The sequence below is a fragment of the Toxotes jaculatrix genome, chromosome 23 (assembly GCF_017976425.1).
Source record: "Toxotes jaculatrix isolate fToxJac2 chromosome 23, fToxJac2.pri, whole genome shotgun sequence".
NCBI classification, from domain to species: Eukaryota; Metazoa; Chordata; class Actinopteri; family Toxotidae; genus Toxotes; species Toxotes jaculatrix.
Window position 1 is genome coordinate 7,664,086 of NC_054416.1, and position 20,426 is coordinate 7,684,511.

The window sequence follows — 20,426 nt, forward strand, 5'->3', positions numbered from 1 at the left end:
AAATATCTGTCACTCTGTCAAAAACAAGAAGCGTCTAATCTCCGGGTATGTATATGTAAATCATGACGCCCACAGTGTCTCTCCAGGTGCCTGTACAGAGGCAGAAGGCAGGATTGAAATGTGCAATAACTTCACAAATCGATTTGTTTGGTGGGTGAGGCTTATTCACTGGGGCCTGCCCGTCTAATGATTTACGATTTCCAGGATGAATTTTTCTATTCTTGCCAACAAATGATGCTGCTCCCTATCTTCCCGGTGACGCTTGATTTATCTTCCAGCGAAGGCCCCTGGGACTTTCAGCTACTAGGCCCATTTTAGGCTAAGCCTCATTCCAGGGGGAATGTGTAAAAGTGAGGATTGGGTCATATTTTTTTTACAGCCCGTCATATGAATATTAATGAGTCACATATTGAAGAAAAAAAAAAAGATAATTTAACATGGATGGTGTGAAGTAAGACTTCTGTGGCTGTGTGCACATGTATGTGCATCAGTGGCTAAATTGAAATAGTGTATGTGTGAGCACTAGCATCTCTGCAAGCAGACTAGGATGCATACAGACACTGACATGCATCCGCACACTCAATACGCTCTCTCTATAGCATGAAGGAATCCATCCTGAAATATTCCAGTGACAGGCCCCATTGAATTGCTGACCAAGGTTAGCCTTCTGAACTGTTCCTGCTGAGATTCTGAGCCCATCTCAAGAGCATCTCTGCAAGCGCCAGATTCTTCGGCCAGATACCCAGTGGTGCCACTGCTGTGCTGGCCTTCAGACGGACGGATGGGGAATAAAAAAACAGAGAGGCAGAAATGCCACTGGCTTGACTTTTCAAGGCATCAAGTCCTGTTTGTTACACACAAAGAGCGACGTCTGCTGCTGGTTCGAGTCAAAGGAGTGCTTTAGGGAGCTTATGCGGCTGCATGCAATGCACAGCAACGACAAAAAGATTCTAATCCTTTCTTTGGAACCTCATTCAATCTCTATTTTGGAAAATTGGAAAAAAAATCTTATGTTTGTCTGCAAAAAGAATACAAAACTACTCACACCAGCACTCAAACAGAATAGCACTCCATTCACTGTATTTATAATCTACACACAAATCAATAAGCACACTGTATCACTGATCCACCCCCCACCCCACCCCACCCCCACCCGCCATCTCTCTCACTTTCCCAAGCACACACACACACACACACCAAGGCTGCCTTTAAGCACAGATTTTTCATTTCTAGTCGCTGTCACCATGGTAACTTCCAATGTCCGACTTGGGCCAGTATGTGCTTCCAGCACTTTCCTTCTTCAAAGTCCTTTTTCAAAGACTAAAACTGCATTGCTTCTCTAACGGTCAGCCATGGCGCTTCGCTTCTAGGAGGGTTTTTAGCTGCTAATTACCTCATATGACAAAGTGGCAAACAGGTGCCTCTAATAACAAACCACTCTGTTTAAACAAGCCACAGTTTCTAGCAATAAACACATTTCTCTGTAGAGCTGCTGCTTTGTAATCCTTGAAGTAAAAGAACTAAAAGAAAGAGACTGAGCATGACCCTGCAGGTTTTTAAACAGCCATTTCAAAACTCCACGTTTACTGTACACGCTCTGCCTTTTTGTACATTCAAAATGGCCACCTTTGTTGCCATAAAGAAGAGTGCCTTGGCAGAGACGCCTGAGCGACAATCAAATATTCCTGTGTGCACCGATCGATGAGAGCCACCCCCTGACCTTCCTCATTCACATCTCAATAATGAAAGACGAGCAGGGGTTATGAGTAACCTTAGTGTTCGATACAGGAGGGGTCAGGCGTCGATAGCTCGGCAAGGGTCCAGGCCTGCATTGGCATGCGGGAAATCACCACGGGTCTTAAGGAATTGTCCTGAAGGAAGCATGGTTGGGATTAAAAGCTTGGGCTTGACTGAACTCTCCTGTCTCCTCAGTGTCAATATGCCCAAGGTACTGTCAGTCACAACTTAAGTCTGAGAGGAAAGTAATTTACTGGGCCATGAAGGCACAGAGGGTCTAATTCATAACATGATGTACCAGTTATACTGATGGAGTGGCAAAATACAACTTGAGAATTTGAAGATATAAGATAAAAAATTGAAGGTAAAAGTAGCAAAACTTTACGTCAGACAAGCTGGAGCCAGCATTTGTACGGCTTTTTTGCTTGAGACATAACTAATGAGTAAATAATCTTCTATAGATCATTGTTTTAAAAATATGGAAACATACCAGGCTTTTTTCTTTAATAACATATTCCTCTAAAGCTTTAACTCAGGAGTCTTATTTCACGAACGCTCAGTGTGACAGTTTCACATTTATGTAGAGCTTTCCTTTGACAGACCAGGAGTGCAGGCGAGGTGAACAAGGACAGAACAAGAAGTACAAAGACTGATATAGTTCTGGCCCTTTCCTATGCTGGTAGAGGTGACAAGGAGTTTCTTGCATTTCATCCCATGCAGCACCACTGTCCAACTGAATTTGTCACGGGAAGCCAAGACATTTAGGTGTCTTTTAACTTCTTTTCCATACCAACAGGTCTCTTGAGTCTCATTCTGGAGGAAAAAGGCTAGAGCATCTCGTCCTCTCTGTTTGTTTCTACCCGACTTGTCTCCCAACTATGGTATGCATCTATATTTGTCTGTTTGTCGCACATTTATTGCAAAACACTTGAGCACTTGCAAAATGGCACTTTTCTGGAGTTGCTCTGCTGTTGTACGGAACATAAAAAGTGTTACCCTCACCTAATTCCATCATTTCTGGTGTCTATAATGACCTAAGGCCCGTCTCACAAAGCAGGATTAGTGGGTAAGGAAGCCAACGATGGACCTAAACCTCACTGTTTCTCACAAAGACATCTCAGGTTCAAACCGAGCTCTGTTGCCATGGTTTCCTCGTGCTGCAGACCAAAGGAACTGTTCTTGTACATGGATAAATGCGCACAAACAGACGAGCTCCTCACCAATCGATTGTGTGTGGGGAAAAATGGAGCCACCATGTCTACGGGGACCCAAAAACACAAAGGAGCTCAGAGTGACGTCTTTACAAGTAGACAATCAATTACATCAGTAATACAATTATATTTGATGCACAATCAGTTTTTACCCACATACAGTGTTAAAATGTTTTTCTTGTATTTACTTATGAATTATATTTAAGCTTAAATTGCTTTTGCTCACCAATTATGCTGCTTTTATTAGCTTGTTTGATTTTTATATTCTAGCTGTGTGTTCATATTCTTATGTCTTTTACCTTGTTGAATTTTATTGTTTCATACTCCCGCAGCAAGCTCATTTCCCGATCGGAATCAACACTTCCATCATTTTTAGCATCTTTTATTAAATAAACTTACAGCAAGTGATTGGCTTGAACTTGCATCATGAGAAAGGCCTAAGGTGTAACTGCAAAGGAAGCAATTGGGGTACCTTCTTGAAATTGCTCGAGAAAAACTACAGCACAATGAGACTGCAAAGGCAGGTAAAAGTTGGAAAAGATAACGAGCTATCAGCTTTTAAGAAAACCTTTAACATTCATATTTAAATTTATAGACCATGACCAACAACAGCAGCCCATAAGACAACTCTGTAAAGTTTGATGTCCCTGAAAAGATGAATTTAAATTCTGATCCCGTAACTAATCAAACCCCAACAGATGTCCAAGTTGCAAGGGAACGGCATTGTAAGCGACAGTATCAGCAACTAGTTGACGTAAAATAAATTCCATCAGATTTTCAAGGTGACATGAGAAACCTGATTGTATGGCAACAGTTTCAGAAGGCAAAATGGGAATAGAGAGCAGATGAAGCATCTTTTATCTCCGCCGCATCCCTCTCTGTCATTCTCCAACTGAAAAACAGTCTCTGTCTCACTTCCTCTCCTCAACCTCGCCTTTGTCACGGCCCCGATGGCACAGATAGATTACAGTTACAGTTTGAAATTCTTTAACCATCCTTGGTTGTTCTAGAGTCAAAAAAGTGCATTGAGGGAAGTCTACTATTTAACTAAAAGTTTGGAATTGCTTCTTTTTTTCTTTGTTCCTGGCTCATTGTATCCACATGTGAGTACAGAATAGTGTCACAATGCAACAAATAATTCAAATTTGAAAAATTCAGCTACAAAGGTCTCCTTTCAAAATAAAACTTATTCTCAAAAGGAATTACCTGATAAAACAGATGTCACGTAGTCACTTGACAAAAAAAAGAAAAAAAAAAATGAGCAGAATTATCAATCAGCCATTTGCTTAGGCTAAATTTGCCCCGATCCATGTTGTCAGACATCAATTTGTTGCTAACAAGAGCTTCACAACCTCCACCACAGCCATTCAGCTCCCACCATCCGTACCCCACCCACCCCAACGAGCATGTACATGACAACATTATGTCCATGTCAGCACCTACAAAAGGTCTTCTCTTGCTTTATATGCGGCACTTTCAAACATGTTCTAAAGCAAATGGTGAGTGGGCGGCACTGCAAGTTGCATTTCTTTATGGTCTAACATTTCTCTGTGGCAGCGAAAAGCACTTTCCTTAAAGATCACACCATACTAACGAACAACCACGGTCCAGTGGCTGAGGAGGCCATTGATGGAATTAAGGCTCATGAATGAGAATGCAGCGCGGGGCGAGTGAGAGCTCTCCCACTGTGAAATATTGACATGCTCCCTGGTCAGAAAATAGCCTGGCATAATTAGCTTTCACAACCAAGTATGGAGCCAGCAGGAGAGGCCACTCTAGACACAGACAAAACCCTCGAAAAGGAACGTGCGTGCCACTGAATATGAGTGCGAGGTGGGCTGAGGTGGTGGGACAATCAGTCGGGGTCGATGAAAGACACATCTTTCACAGAACAGTTTACTGCACAATTTTTATATTTTGGCACTCGAAGCCAACACAGGGTCACCTCACTTGCAGATGGCCTTGTGGAAGATTATCATACACAGAAGGCAATAAGGCTAGAAAGACTTAGATTTCAAAATGATCAAAAGCTCCAGAACAGTTCCTGAATGAACCTTGATGTGAGATAGCTTTGTCAACTGCTGTTTCCAAGGTCAAGAATAAATTTTAAACACAAAAACAAGCTCCCAGGTCAGAAAAGGTTGAGAAATGCTGGCGTAGAGAAGATATTTATTTTCAACATCAAAGATCGCTGTTAACAAAGCGTTCTGACATTTCTGAGAATTCTGCATTTTCATAAACAAAGACAAAAAAATAGGACTCAAGTCAGACTTCACTTGGACTTGACTGCTTTGTGACTTTACTTATTTGGGACTTGACTCCTTAAAGACTTGACTAGACTTGAGGACAAACACACCACAAGTTCAAAATTGGTAAGGTCAACATTAAAAAGAATTAGGGGGTGAGACAGATCACAGCATAGTATTGCATAGCTGCATCCCTCAAATATTTCCATCAACAAGTCACAGACTTGGTCTCGGCTATGTGCAATAACACTATTAACTCAGGTTTGTAAACAAAAAGGCTTGAATTACAAGACTTGAGGCCTGACTAGAACTTGGCCCAAATATTTAAAAACAACTCGGGTAGTAAGTAGAATGTGGTAAGCACAGACAAATGAGAAGTCCAGTCCTTTTACAGCAGCGACAAAGGTTACAATTAAGTGAAAGGTCAAAAATGTCTCTAAATGCCATTAAATGAAGATGTCATTGGTGACAAATGACCACTTAGCCTGGCTGTGATTTTCAGAACAATTTAAAATCATGTCAGTCACTTAAGTGACAAGTGATGCCTAATTAAATCCATCTATTGTCATGAACTCTAAATGCACTGAAAGTCATGTACAACTTAATACAACAAAAGTCTACTGCTGAATCTTTCCATATGGATTTCTGTGTATGTATAGAATTCAAGTGGTACAAACTCTATGAATATTCAACTGATTGGGCTAGATCAAAGTGAATTATGCAACTGTGCTATGAAACATTGATTGCGAGAGTGTCATCAGTTTTTCAGCTTCAAGATTGATACATAATATTAACCGCGCAGGTGGGCTCCATCACCAAAGATCAAACAGAGTGATAATTGCACCATTTTCATCGATTAAGATTTAAAGTTTGTTGCGTTTCAAAGCATAAAGCAGAGAGTTTCAAAGCAGAACTCATATCTACCAAGAATCTACCAAGGCTAATAAAACAGGTGCTTTGTGAGGTGCTAACCGTGAGCAGCCATCAGAGAGTCACAACGGAAATGAGGTGAAACCGCTCCCTGTCTCGCTCCCTTGATTTTGTCTCGCCAAGGTTAGAGGGCAAGTGGCGTGAACATAGAGCCCGGTTTCGTTGCCCTCGTAAGCACAGCACCCAGAGAATTTGGATCGTGGCTACTCACTCATGCCGAGCACGAGCCCATTAGAAAAAGGGTGAGACGACAAAGACACACAGAAAAAGAGAAACATTAAAGTGAAATAGAAGGGAGACCGTAGATGAGGAGTGCTAAGGAGGGCAGAAGGGATTCAAAGTCAAACAGTAATTGAGAAGACAGGGAAAGAGACAAAGAGAGGGGAAGATAGCAGGATTAGGAGAGGTAGAAAGTGCCTTGTAATGCTGGGCTGAGCAAAGACTGGAGGGTTTCTGAGCCAGGCAGTTTGAGCCATCCATCGTTTCAGCGGGACCACAGTACCTCATCACAGCCTTAACTCTCAAAGATGAGTCATTTTCAAGCAATGTTCATTGCCAGCCAAGACAGATGACAAACATCACCCTTCACATAGACACACAATCACACAGAGCAATCACACATTTTAAATATCCATGACAAATGCTGCGAGTCGTACAACAGAGGCGAAAAACAAGAAAGCCGTGCCCTGTTGTCATGGGACCAAACAGAAGTTTGACTCTTGGAAGAGTTACAGAAAGCTGCACGGTGCTTAGAAATGACTTCATGTCCCAGCAGCAGCACCAAATGATAAAGACTAATCAAAACCTTGAAAACTACAAAAACCAAACCCAGTCAAAGGAAAACATGGCTTGTTAAACATGATTTATCAAAGTTATTTTAGATGTCATGAATTATTGAAGGTCACTGCATGCAAAAACAAGATCTAATAGATACTTTCACACAAGACATGCACGATTAACACTGGGGGGCTCAACCCATTTCTGCTGGGGAACTGACATTTAAAAGGATACAACATTTTTAAAAACTCCCATACCTAAGATAAACACCTGTTCACAAAAGCCCAGAAGAGTACGACCTTCGTTCCACTGGCTGGGAGGAGGATCCTGAAGCCATTTACATTTTAAAGAGCTCTGCCAAACACAGTGATGCTTGACAAAAATGGCTCCCGCAACAGAGAGCAAAGTGTGGTGGGTTAATAATTTTGTTGTCTGGGAGATTCAGAGTGGAGAGGTGTGAACACATAGCGCCAAAGGCAGGTGATGTACCTTTGTGTTTGTAAAGATACTGAAAGTTTTATTTGGCAAGACCGTGATCCTCTGTTATACACTGACTCTGTAGTAAAATCAAATGAATTATGTATTACATTATTTTGATGTTTGCCTTTGTTTCACTTAAGTGATTAATAAGGTTGGATTCAATTAGAGATAATTACTTTTATATGCAACGGTAAGGCCACCCCTGCCAAAACTGAGACTGCAGCAGTTTGTTTAAGCTGTTTATATGAATGCATAAACTGACAATTCCTCATTATAATCCTGTTTACATGACTATACAGAGAGAGTTGTGAATTTTTTTTTTCAAAAGATGAACTGCATGCTCACCCCTATCACATTTAATCAAAACTATTATAATCATAATACTGCTGCATAACATTATACTGCAATTTATAAGGCATTTCAACAACTATTAAAATTAATTTCAACGCTAGTTTTTCAGCCAGAAAAGTTGAAAGGAGGGTCATAACTCACACAGCTGTTGCCCATGGCAACCCAGGAGATTTAGATGAGGATAGAGAGAGAAGACTAGCGGGAACAAACAGGCCTGGCATGATTCAGTGATGTGGAGAAAAGAGAGAACTTATAAATTGACTTGAGTTGTTACTCTGAACTGCGTTCCTTAGGAGCTATCTCTGAAAAGCTAATGGCTTGGAATGTTTAACTAGGGAGAATACCAAGATGATGGTGTCTGACTAAATGAAGTTTTCACATGATGCTAAGACTCAACAATTAATCTTATTAATTATCTTACCAAAATTCAACAATTTGATTCTTTTTTTTGATAAAATTCAGCAATATTCTGTAATTGCAATGCATTTCCATTCAATCACCAAATTTTCAACTGAGTTCACCAAACAACAACTCCTCACTTACTCTGCATACAGCCTGAACAGCACGGCACCTTTTCTCCCACCTTCTTTGACATGCTAGCTGCCCAGACAACCGAAATGCCGATGGATGAGAGTGTTGTGAAAAGGTAATACATTGCATACATTAACAGAACCATCTACTCAGTTCAGTTAACTGTCCCTAAAGCTAACAACATTTCTTCCTCCAGTCAGACTCTCAATTAAAATACTACATCTTCTCAACTGCAGATGTTAATCGCCAATCAGAGTAAAAGTAGTTTTTATGGCAAAGTGGCAGACTGAGGGGATGAAAGAGCCACAAGACATTTTGGATCTCATTCCAAATATGAACCATGAATCAGCATGAAAGAATGTTGTTTTTATCTTGGGGGAGAGATGATGAATAGCCAGCAAAGTTATTAAAGGTCAGTAGAAGTTGCATGCCCCCTCTATGTTGGAGGGAAAAAAAATTAATCCAGTGCTTCGGGGCAGAAGGAAGAGACAGAGCAGTAGACATCAAATGTGTATGTTGGATACTCCCACCTGCCAATTAAAAAAGGAAGGAGCAGAAAACTAGAAGAACAAGGATGAAAGACTATGGAGCGCAGTGCAGAGAAGGGCAAATATCAGATAGAGGGAAGGAAAAAGCCTAGCCTGCTCCCTGCACTCTGACTAACCACCTGCTCCTGTCTGAATTAGCCCTTTCTTTACTGTTTGGACTCATCCAAGTGAAACTCACTCCCCTAGCTGACAAATGGACTGAGGCCTCCCACTTCCATTTTTTAACACATTATAAAACCCCATGTTTAGTGAGCCACCACTGTGAAGGCTATTAATGACACCAAAAGATCCTACAACCAGTTCCAGGCTTCCTGAGGGTAATATGAAGGGGGGCGGGGGGTGGCAAGAATAAAAACATTTCTGAAAACTCCCAAACTTCTGGATTCTTTGGCAAAGCGCTCAACTTGCAGGGGCATAGTAAAGCCTATGGGGCATTCAGCTCAGAATCCAAAAATGGACACCGTTACGGTTGATTCAAACCACTGGCTTGGTTGGAGTCAATCCGCTCCTCTTTTATCAGTATCTCCTGAGAGATACCAATCCGCTTCGTATGGGGAGATGTCTTTAAACATTTCCCATTTGCCACCCCAGGATTCCTTTTCCGTCTAATCACCACAGAGTCTTGTATGGTCACGTCTGGAGACCCGGGCTGACTGGATAGGCAGCCCAGCTTGAAATTTACAGCAACTAATTGGCCAAAATGAAATGAGGCAGGTTCTTATCAAAGAGGATTGGAGTAAGGTTGGAGGCAGGAAGGGGCTGAAAAATGAGACAGGATAATGAATGTCAGGTGATGTCATCTAATGCAGGAAAAGAATAGAGTGTGGATGAAATAAACCTCTTTGATTTAGAAAGTCTTTATGAAAAGAGGGTTACGCAAGGGCAGGAGGAAAACATGCACAGATGGAAAGGCGGTTTAAATTCCTACAGTAATCCAAAGAACTTCAAAATGTGTTTATTACTTTGCATGTTTGCTTTATAGAAAAAGGGAGTCTTTGTCTTCTCTTTCTGTCAGAGCTATTATTAATATCCTTTTGCATATTAACGCTGACTGCAAAACCACCCACCATTCTCTATTTGTTCATACTATTACAACAGGCAGTTGTCCCCTGCTGCGCTCATCGGTCATGTTTTTGTTCTGTAATTGTCAGGTGCTCAACACATAATTGTATCATGGAAAAACAGCCTCCAACCAAAGAGTAAGCAAGACAAACCAATGACTCCTGCATAAACAGAGAGAAGCTCGTAGAAAAAGCCTGTAGTCAGGACCTCGCAGAAACTCTGCTGAGTGATTTATGCAAAATATGCACTCAATATAATCTAATATATGCTGTTAAGTCCATGAATATACTTTCTATTTCTAGTTTGGGTGGCCCAGTAGGAATCAAATCCCCAAAAGTAGCAGCAGTACTGGATCATTCCACATAATTAAGGACTACAGAGCTCCTTTTATTACAATCTGCCTAATAGAAGCTTTAATATAAAGCAGCACCTGTGTGATATTTGCACTTCCAGCATTAAAGTCATGCATTAATTCAACTGACATCTCATTTTTTTTTGGGGGGGGGTTAAATGTTTATGCAAACCTCCACTTTAAACAAGAGAGGCCTCTTGCGGTTGGGCTTTAGGGGTCATGCATGAACAATGATGGTATTACTCTCACATCTGCTCAGCATGATAAGCTCTCTCTTAATGTCAACGGCAGCTGTCTATTTGCTGATATTAAAGACTATATTAAAATTTTAAGGCTACTACATGAATATGCATGTTTTCCAGCTTAATTTAATGGATTCAGAACAAAGAACAAAGAAAAAAGACTAACAATTGAGCACTTCCATAAACTTTGACTGGGAGAGTGGCCACAAGTGCCCAGTTATCATGACTTTGATTTGGATCAAGGACCAAAAATGCCGGATCCTACATTTCCCATGATGCTACCTGATAAAATCCTTCATTAGATACGTCTCCTGCTCCCTATTTACTCACTTCTTTCAAACTCCACACATCCATTTTTTTTTCAGCCCAAGCTACGATAACACTGTGATGTCTCAGTGATTTCATCAGTTATCTCTGCTTTGTTTTTGTTTTTTTCAAACTTTGAACAGCAGCCTTCAGAACAGTAGACAGTTATACTGCTTGTGTTGAGTAAACTAACCAGTGCAACTTTAAATTCTCTAATGTTATCATTTATGTTGGTCGTTAATGATATCTAACAATCAACAGCTACCATTATTTTATCACAATTAAGTATATGCAAGCAGCCAGATGACTTTTTATGGTGACATACTGAAAAAAAAACACACACACACTGTGATATCCTGTCTGTACACTATGATCAAAGCTTTCATGATATTTTCTTGGATGTATCATCTACTTAAAACATGCCAAGTTAATACTGTGTATCTGAACCACATTTAAGCACTTAATGCTAAAAACAAAAGCAAAACTAGGGATATGTGGGAGAGAATGAAGCAGATGGTCGCGCTCTCATATGCACCTAGCCACCCTCAGAGCTGAGGGCAAGTGAGGACAGGTAGACATGTGCTTGTGCTTTAAGCTGTTTGGAATTACAAGTACCATGTTTTTGTTTTGCATATTGTACACTGTCTATCAGTAGCAGTTAGCTTGAATCACACATCTAGATTTGTTGCATGAAGGGAATAGGGAAATTAATTGCTACTAAAAGCATAACCTCCCCTCCATTTACCTTTTTTTTTTTTTTTTTTTTTTAAGCAACAGGGCAATTCATGGACCCCAGATTTTTATCTTTTCTTCCCGAAGAACCTACGCCCCTAACATCCTGCTTGAGATGAGGGGATTTAAATGGAGATGGGCAAAGCACCAAAGGGGATTCTTCCGTTAATCCTACTCCCCTGCTCAAACAAATATCTCATCAAATCCTTCAACTCTGAAATAAGGTCAAAAGCCAAGGATAATGAGAACTGGAACGTATGGGAAAGATCATCTGCAAAGGAGAAAGGATCCTCCCATCTGCTTTTCCCTCCTTATCCCTCAATCATTCTTGTCCCTCCGTCAGCACATGTTTCCGTCCAACAGGAGTAGAGTCATTTGTCTCATGCATTCCAGCCTAAGTGTGGTGAAGTGAAGAATGGCCTGGACACATTTGTTTTCTGCATAAATGTCATTAACAGAAAGGTTGTCAAATGTCAACCGACACAAGGCCATCGGGTTCAAATCACAGGTTGCATTCATTCAGTTTTATAGTTCTCAAGAGACGCATCAAGCTGTTATGTCTATTAACCTTCATCATTAGTGTCATGAGCATGAACACAAAATGCTGGAAGACAAAAATATGTTTTGTTCTTCTTTGTTCATCGAAATGACAAGTTTGATGGCACAGAGGTGTGAAGAATCCCTGAGAGACCAGAGAAACAAAATTAAAGTGATTCAAATGACAAAGAGGAGAATCCAGACAGATAGGGACAAGAATGTGTGTGTGTGTGTTTGGATATGTATGTGTTGGGTAGGGTGCGGTTTGCTCCTTCCTGACCTGCTTTTCTCCTTCAGGGGTCATGCACAAGCCTGCCACAATGCTATCAGCTGTCCCTTAAGGTGCCTGCTGAGGTCTCCTGCGATATAAGGTGATATATAGCTTTGATATAGCCTGTAATTACTGGCCGTGAAGGCCACACCGCCTTGGGGAAAGGAAAAGGGGAACACAAAAAAGGCAGGAGAGAGACACTGGGGCTCTGATGAGAAAAGGGTCACTGTTGTTTGATAGCACAAGTTTCCGGCCTCTCCAGCGATTTCACACAGTGGGAAGTGGCACTAGATCTGTGCATGTGTTGGAGGGAGGCAGATTCAACAGACGCCTCAGCTCCCAAACAATACGCTCCAAAAATATCCCACAAGGGAAGAGCAAAAAGCACCGACTGGAGTATGTGTGTACTATGCAAATGGGCTCAAATTGGGAGAAATTAATCTTTGGTCGCATGTTTCAATTACAGCACCATTAGCCTCTATCTAGCTTGTAACCTGGCACCACCTATAGGTGACATGTTGATACAGAGGCTGTGGATTCTGCACAGCCATGATGTTCACAGCACAAAGGGAGGAACAGCTAATGAAAGAGACCCATTCATTTCACCCTGTCACAGCATGGTGCAAGACAACCTTCATTTTGAGATGCATTACAGCATTCACAAGCTCTGTGGCGTGCTATCACTCACATACAGGGTGCTATAAGCTCTCGCTTAAAAGACGGCAATGGAACCAAACACCTTGCAGAAGTAGCCCAGTGTAGTCCCTTTAAAGTGGGCTAAACTGGAACAGGAAGCGCTTGGGTTTGATAGCTGAATATCAATGGAGCGCCCTTAGTGGCTGGGGGAGCAGGGGCTTTGAGCTGCCTAAATGTGTATTGACAGCTCGCGAGAGCCGGTGACATGGCTGGGCATTTGCTGGTGATGGATGCGAGCCTGGCACACAGACTAAGCCGGCAGCAGCTTGGCTCATCTTCAGACGGGATGTGAATGCTAACTACCACACTTGCCAGTCACCACGACTTAACTGGTGCCCGCAGGAGAGGCAGGTGGTACACAAGCAAGAGGAAAAAAAAAAAAAGGGTAGAGTCCCACAAGAGGAAAATACTATCAGTGCATTCACAAGCATGCTAATTAGATTTTAACCGGATTAAGGTATTGCTGAGATTACTACACTTTAACCCGTGTACTTTTGTTAAATTACGGCTGAAATTAGATTAGATTAGTCACCATTCTTTGAACTGTCTGCTGTGACTTTTAGTACGCATACTTTAACCATTTTTGAGTCCACTTAATTTTGTCTCATTTTTAGAATGTATGTATGTGGTATGGATTTGGGGCACAGCTTTGACTTTCTTACAGTGGGAAGTTGTTTATAGCCAAGTCAAATTGTCAGAACACGTTTGCCGGCTGGTCTCGTCACCACCCTGCTGTGAGAGTGTTGATCCCTGCTGTTCCTGAGGACCACAAGTACAACTTGATTGAGTCCCATTCATCATATCAAACATCATTTGGAATTGCAAAATGCCGCACAGATTGCATCACGTTGGCTTACTGAAATTTGAAAACAACCACTTCAGATAAAGTCTGACGGCTGACAAACATTTACCACTAACTAACTACAAAGTAAAGAAGATACAAATCAGTGTCTCTATTAGAGCCTGACCTGTAAATCCGCTGGACTGATGGTATTGGTTAATTCTAGCTACAGAAATGACAAGGATATGTTTGACATAATTCAGAAACAGTCTCGCCATTAAATAATTTGTCCACCAGAGGGCAACGATGAGACTTTAGTGTCTTATTTAGTGCATATTTTTTTCTTAATTCTTCTAAAAAAAAGTTGGAGTTCTTATCAAAAATGTTTGTTATACTGTATGTTCGGATGAATCTAGAATTAAGTTGTATGTCTCAGCCATAATGACATATATCATGTCATTATGAGACATGATATATGTCGTGAAGACTTTGAAGGAATTTAATAAAAGGTGTATTTCACCATAATTAGCATATGAATTCAAATCAGCTCATCCTTGAGTCCAACTGAATGTTTGTGCCAATTTTTTGTGTTGTTTTAGGCTATAATGCCAAACTGTACCATGGCTAGCATTGGTGGAATATTTATGCAAATTCAACATACAAAAAAAAAAAACAGACATAAATAAGGTTCATCCTTTTTCTGTGTTCCTTTTGTCTTCTATACCCTACAGCATCCTTCGAGACAGCCGAGTAATCAAACAACTCATGGAAACCACAGTTATTGGGTAAATCAGGTTACTGCAAATTATGTAAATGCTTTAATCACATAATTCATATTGTCTGGGCTGTTTCCAGTGATTGAGTTATAGCGTGCATGTAAACATACTGCATGATGAATAGAGGGGGAGAAAGGAGATGGGAAAGTTTGAGATTAGAAAGGAAAAACCAGCTAAAATATTAATGAAAGAGCGCAGTTGCATCACTGCTGATATCGACTCATTGCAGATTATAAAGCAGACAAGATGCTGAATAAAAAAACAAGTTTCTGTGTGGGATAAATTTAATAATTACAAAATCTTGGGGGTGTACAGACTTTAAATCTGATCAAAGCGATTCCACTGTAATTTAAAAAGAGGAAGCAACACTGTAAATTAACACAGACATACATTAACATGTGACACTGATTCTCTCATCACTGATGTATGTTTATCATGCATCTAAACACCAAACATTTCAAGTCACTTCTTTGTGCCCTGGCTTTAACCTCTGCCTTATGACAAGTCTTTTAAGACTTTCTCTCTTCAAATTGCTTGTTTCTTTTTTGTTCTCATTTTCTTTTTAACCCTAATGAGCTTAGCCGCAGGTAGGCTCCCTAGCAACTGCTTTGACAGCTCGACAATGGAATAGTCGGGGGTGGCGTTCATTTGTTGTGCTAACCCCTGCATGCTGATGTGTAGCTGTGTTGCTACAGTCATAAATATCATTGAGTCCTCTCACTCCATCCTGGCACCCTCCCTCCCCCACCCATTCTCAATTCATACTGCCCACACCTTCCATCCACTTAGTAACTTCCTCTCCCAAGACAAAGTGTTCTGGCTCTGAATCGGGTTGCAGCTACCTTTTAGCATCAGTGAAAAGCCCCGGTAGCAACAAGATGCTAAAAAGACGTGTCTTTCCCTGGCACTTTATGTTAGTCTTGTGTTCTTGACAGAAGCAGACCCATTGATTCATTCCTGCAGGGATTTTTAGTCTGAGTGGGCGGCTGGAGAACAAGGGAGCTACAGGGTGCATCAATTATCTGACAACATGTTTCAAACTACCTCTTTTTACCATCAGCTGCTTTTCACACAGCTGATTATCTGAACTCTATGGTACCAAACCAAAAAGCCAAGAGCAATTGTGTGATAAAGCCCAAAGATCCATTTGTATTCTGAAAGTCCAATGCAGAACTAAAGCTTTGGAAATAAAAAAGAAGTGAACATATGTTAAGCTTTGGACATAAAAAGAGGTAGACAAACGTTAAGGCCGAGTAGCAATTTAGATAAAGTCCATTCCTTCTCAGTACTCAAGGGTATTCTGACCTCAAAGGCAAGAGAAAGCACACTTAGAATGATATCCACAAGAGGGGTCTTCATTTTGCTGTAAGTGCTGCAATAAGTCAACAAAAGACCTAAGATGGACTTTACATATCTTCACTCCACCCTCGCCTTGAGCTACACATTTTCTTGAATCCAGACAGCTTGGTGAAAATCCCCAAACTTGTGTATATATTACCCTAATCTCAGCAATCAATTACACAGCAAAAGCCAAAGCATAGTAAGACTACAGTTCGTCAACCTTGACAAATAGGTCTCCACGGCCCGGTTTCTGCACAACAGGGTCATAACTCTGAAAACACAGCTCACATCTGGCAGCAAAGCTCAACTAGCACATTTTTCTTTTGACAAATAACTGATGATCTATTCTTATTATTTCAAATGAGCACTGATAAATACAAAAGCTCAGATGAATGCTTTTGTATTTATTTTCTAAAACCACAAGTGACTTTATAAATACAAAGATATTTTTTCTACTTCTACTAACAAATCTCCAGTCCTCATAGTAATGGCACAAGACGAAGCATTGAGATACTGTGATTTCTGTATTTTGAAAATTTAAATACATGTTCTCCGCAAAGCCATCATGTTTCCATCTTCTGGGAAGTGAGTAAGATCAATAGTTATTTCATAAAGAAAAACATGTCTCGAGGAGAAGTGCATTTAATTTCGCTTCAGCAGACCTCAGGTGTGAATTACAGCGACTCTCACTGACTAAAGACTTGCTGATTATGTTTTCTTTTTTTTTTTAAACAAACACAGCGTCTTGAGTCAATTACTTTGCAGCATAAAGCAAATTTTGTACATTTATGTACATATTCATGCATGCAAATATTCATATTTCATTATGCTGAATGGGAGCCAAACAGCTCCTTTTATAATAACTATAACTCTCATTTAGTGTCACCATTGATAGTAAACAGGAAAGAGCTGTTATTGCAATATTTAAGGTGAAACATCTACTTTGTATACTTCAGAAAACATACTGTAAGTTGTGTTTGGACTCTTGATGTACAGTTTATTTAAGTACACATATATCCTTACCTTTGTGACATGATCTTGTATGCATCTGGCAGGTAACACCTTGTGTTCTCCATCTGTGCTGGGTCTGCGTCACAGATCTTGTCATCGGTGCGACCGTAGTTGGCGCTTTCGATCATGATGACGTCGGTGCCCGGGCAGCGAAGCTCGATTGGGTAACTCTCGCACGACAGCTCCCTCCTCACCACTGCCATGGGGATGGGTGCTCGACTGAAGGCTGCAAAGGCAAAAACAAAAAAAAACCCAAACATAGTGTAAGTATTAATTATTTGGATTCATTCCCTTTCTACTTTGGTTCAAGGATTTCAGCACTAAAATGTGGAAACAACTTCATCCTGGAGCTGGAGGTGGCTCGGACCTGAAAAAAAATTCTGCATTTTCCTGAAGAAAAACAGAACAACAGATGGGAGGACCTGCAATCAAAAGGTCTGACACTGAGACATATGAGAAGAGGTTGTCCACCCTGGTCTTGAGAGTGTGGGCGGACAGGATGCCGGTTGTTTGGAGTGGGAGGATGAGCAATACCACAGGGGCCTTCGAGAGGCCAGGAGTTGTGGAAAGAGAGAGTGAGAGATTGACACATATCAAACATAAGGAAATAGACATGGTGTTTGCATTTGGATGTGTGAAAATAAACATTCATTACATGGGCAGAGAAATTAGAAGCAGACAGAAACACAGAGACAAAGAAACCACAGCAGAGTGTGTCGCGTGTAAACTGTTACAATTTCCCTCCAGACTAAAATCTATAAATCATAAAAGCTGCTTCATTCATTGTATTTTAAGGTGACACAGCGCACTTCAGTTAAGCTACACATGGGCCGGACGCAGAGGGTCAAAAGGTGCTTGTTGCCACAAGCCAAAGCTGAGAGTCTGTTTGGCAAAAATCTGCTGTTTACTGCAGAGCCAAAATGGCCAGGAGGGCTAGTGGGACCGAGGGGCGGAGGTCTGGAGGTTGCTGTTTTCCCTCTCCTTGACACAGGCGCACGCACGCACGCCCACGCACGTCTGCGGAGGCTCAAACTCGAGCACCGGCAGGCACGTGCACAACAGACTGGAGGAGCACTGTGTTTATAGCGAGAATAAAAAATGAGCGAGATACGTAAACATTGGCCTGAGTGACTGTAGGAGGACTGTGGCAGTTATAGATTTTTATAAACATCCTTTCAGACAAGTGTCTGAGCTCCAAGAGCCACTGCCAGACGACATGCAGCACAGACATTCATCAGGGACGACAGATAGACTGAGAGAAAGAAAAAAAGAGAGAGAGAGAGAGAGCGTTTCCACATGTGAAAATAAAGCCAGGCCATGTCACCTGAAATCAATATCATGATTAATTATCACAGTTACCTTGTGAAATAAAAACTAATATTTTTTTTAAAAATAAAGTAAAACATAGCTTCCTTTTTACAACTATCACAATAAGTAACATAAATATGTGAGCAGCAAAGAGGATCAGTGTCTGTGACTAAATCTAAACTTAAGGTCTACTGACTACCTTTCCTCTGAGTTTTCAGCCACACCTTAATGGAATGACAATTCGTTAACACGTCACTGACATTTCCCAGCATGCTGAAACCTTAGGCAGCTCTGTTCGCTGATAAAGTCCATGATATGCAGGTGAAATCTCCAAAAAGAAATCAAGTAAGTGGACCGTCAGTGAAAATTATTTTGTCATCCATATTACAAATAGATTTGAAAACCATTCATGACATCTATCATTTCATTCCATCTGCACATTTTAGGGTAAGGGCATTTTAGCAGAAATGGAAAATGCTTCAGTGATAAATTGCTCTGTCTGAAATGCGCCTTGGTCAAGTCTGTACTTTTATGCCATTACTTTTTTTCTCTGCCATCCTGTTAGATTGTATGACATGGTCGTCACTGAGAGGATGGAAAAAATTGCTTGTGTTTCCTCTTGAAGCTGTAATAATGATTCATTTCCAACAGAAGTTGCATTTAACTTTCTTCTCTTGCTTTATCCAGACTTGGCACTCATGGTTAAATTATCTAAAGACTATGAGGTGCAACAATGTCGACTCAACTTAGTCTGTTTGGAATAAAACTACACACAGAGTGCAGGCTCACAATGACAGTGACTGCTTTTTGTATGAGGGTGTGAATTGAAGGGTACATTAAAAATGACAGTATACATAAATAGAAACAAATAAAAGAACTTCCTGCACGTAGAGCTAGACAATTTATATCCTTATAAAAAAAAAAAGCACAGAGGAATTTAGTACACGCGGAAAACTTCTCATCTGATAAATTCACGTGAAACAGAAACGTGTGGTTTTCAGTAATTTGAGGTGAAAGATCTTACACATCCCTGAGGCAATATGTGTGAAAACATCCATTTGCAATATTCAAGTGCTTTTTTGTTAAAAAACCAAAAATTCACATGTAGTTTCACAGGTGAAACTATAGAAAGTTGTCTTTCGCATCTGTACAGGTGACACTGGTGGTAATTACACAGAATTTTCATGCGGTTATACAATCTCTGCCTTCTAATCCTTACCTGAAAAAAAAAAAAAAAACCATAAGGGGAAACACAAAGCCACAGAATGAGGTGAAACAACAAAAGAAGCCCCTCATCATCGTGTCATTTCATTTTATCTCATAAATCATTCAAACCCCAACACAGTAAAGCGCACTTGCCATTGAATCATCACAGATTGGAATAATTGTACTCAATTTGTTGGAAAGCCATCAATTATCTGCCTCTTAATGGAAAGATTTATTCCGCCCCCTGAAAAGTACTGGTCTGGATCGCACCAAACTTCTTTGAAGTTGACAACAGCAGAGAAAAGGAATAACATAAGTTGACTTAGGCAGGTGCTCTTCAATGAATGACAAAAGAGTAATTGACTCTGAATGAAAAAGACCAATCTTGGCTTTGTTTTTTGATTCTCATGCTTTTGTGTTGCTTTTTTGGGGGGAGGGGGAGCTGCCACCCAAAGTGTAGGAAAAAAAAAGCACCAAAAGCCCTATTAAATGGGATCTTTAAAACAACTGTCTATGCTAAAATTGATTAATTTGATCTTACAAATTCAAAAAGCTTAGATTAATCCCCTTAAGCTTTGTAACCCTGTAGTGACAGGGGCTCAATTCCTGCCAGCGCCCCCAAAATAGGCATTAAAAAAACATCAGAGAGTAGCAAGCACAACGGCGTCAACATGGGCACCAGCAATCCCCTAATGTAAGCAAGAAAATGCATGCCAGCGATGTCTCGGATTACCCAGCTAGTCAACAACTGTAGTGTAATTACATTTGTGCCCAGAGGCGGCTGATTGATAGGGCTCATATTCCGCGGGTGCCAGAGCCAGCGTCCTGCCCCACTCGCACGTATCGCTGTCTACCTGCACACATCATCGACGGAGCTATCGAAAATCGAAACACTCTTATTGAAAGTCCATCCTCTTATCTAAGTTCCCGTGTTCTATTCACTTCATCTCGCTTCCTTCCTCTCCAACTAATACTTTAGAGGAGTATTTATATG

General features: G+C 40.8%; 1 protein-coding gene across 1 annotated transcript in view; it reads right to left on the reverse strand.

The window, feature by feature from the left end:
- The window catches only part of LOC121176663 (adhesion G protein-coupled receptor L3-like), a 210,133-nt gene that overhangs the window by 100,898 nt on the left and 88,809 nt on the right, over positions 1-20,426 (reverse strand). Inside the window, exon 4 of the mRNA XM_041030692.1 lies at positions 16,931-17,144. Coding sequence (XP_040886626.1) covers positions 16,931-17,144 — 214 coding nt within the window. The remainder of the gene's footprint in view (positions 1-16,930; positions 17,145-20,426) is intronic.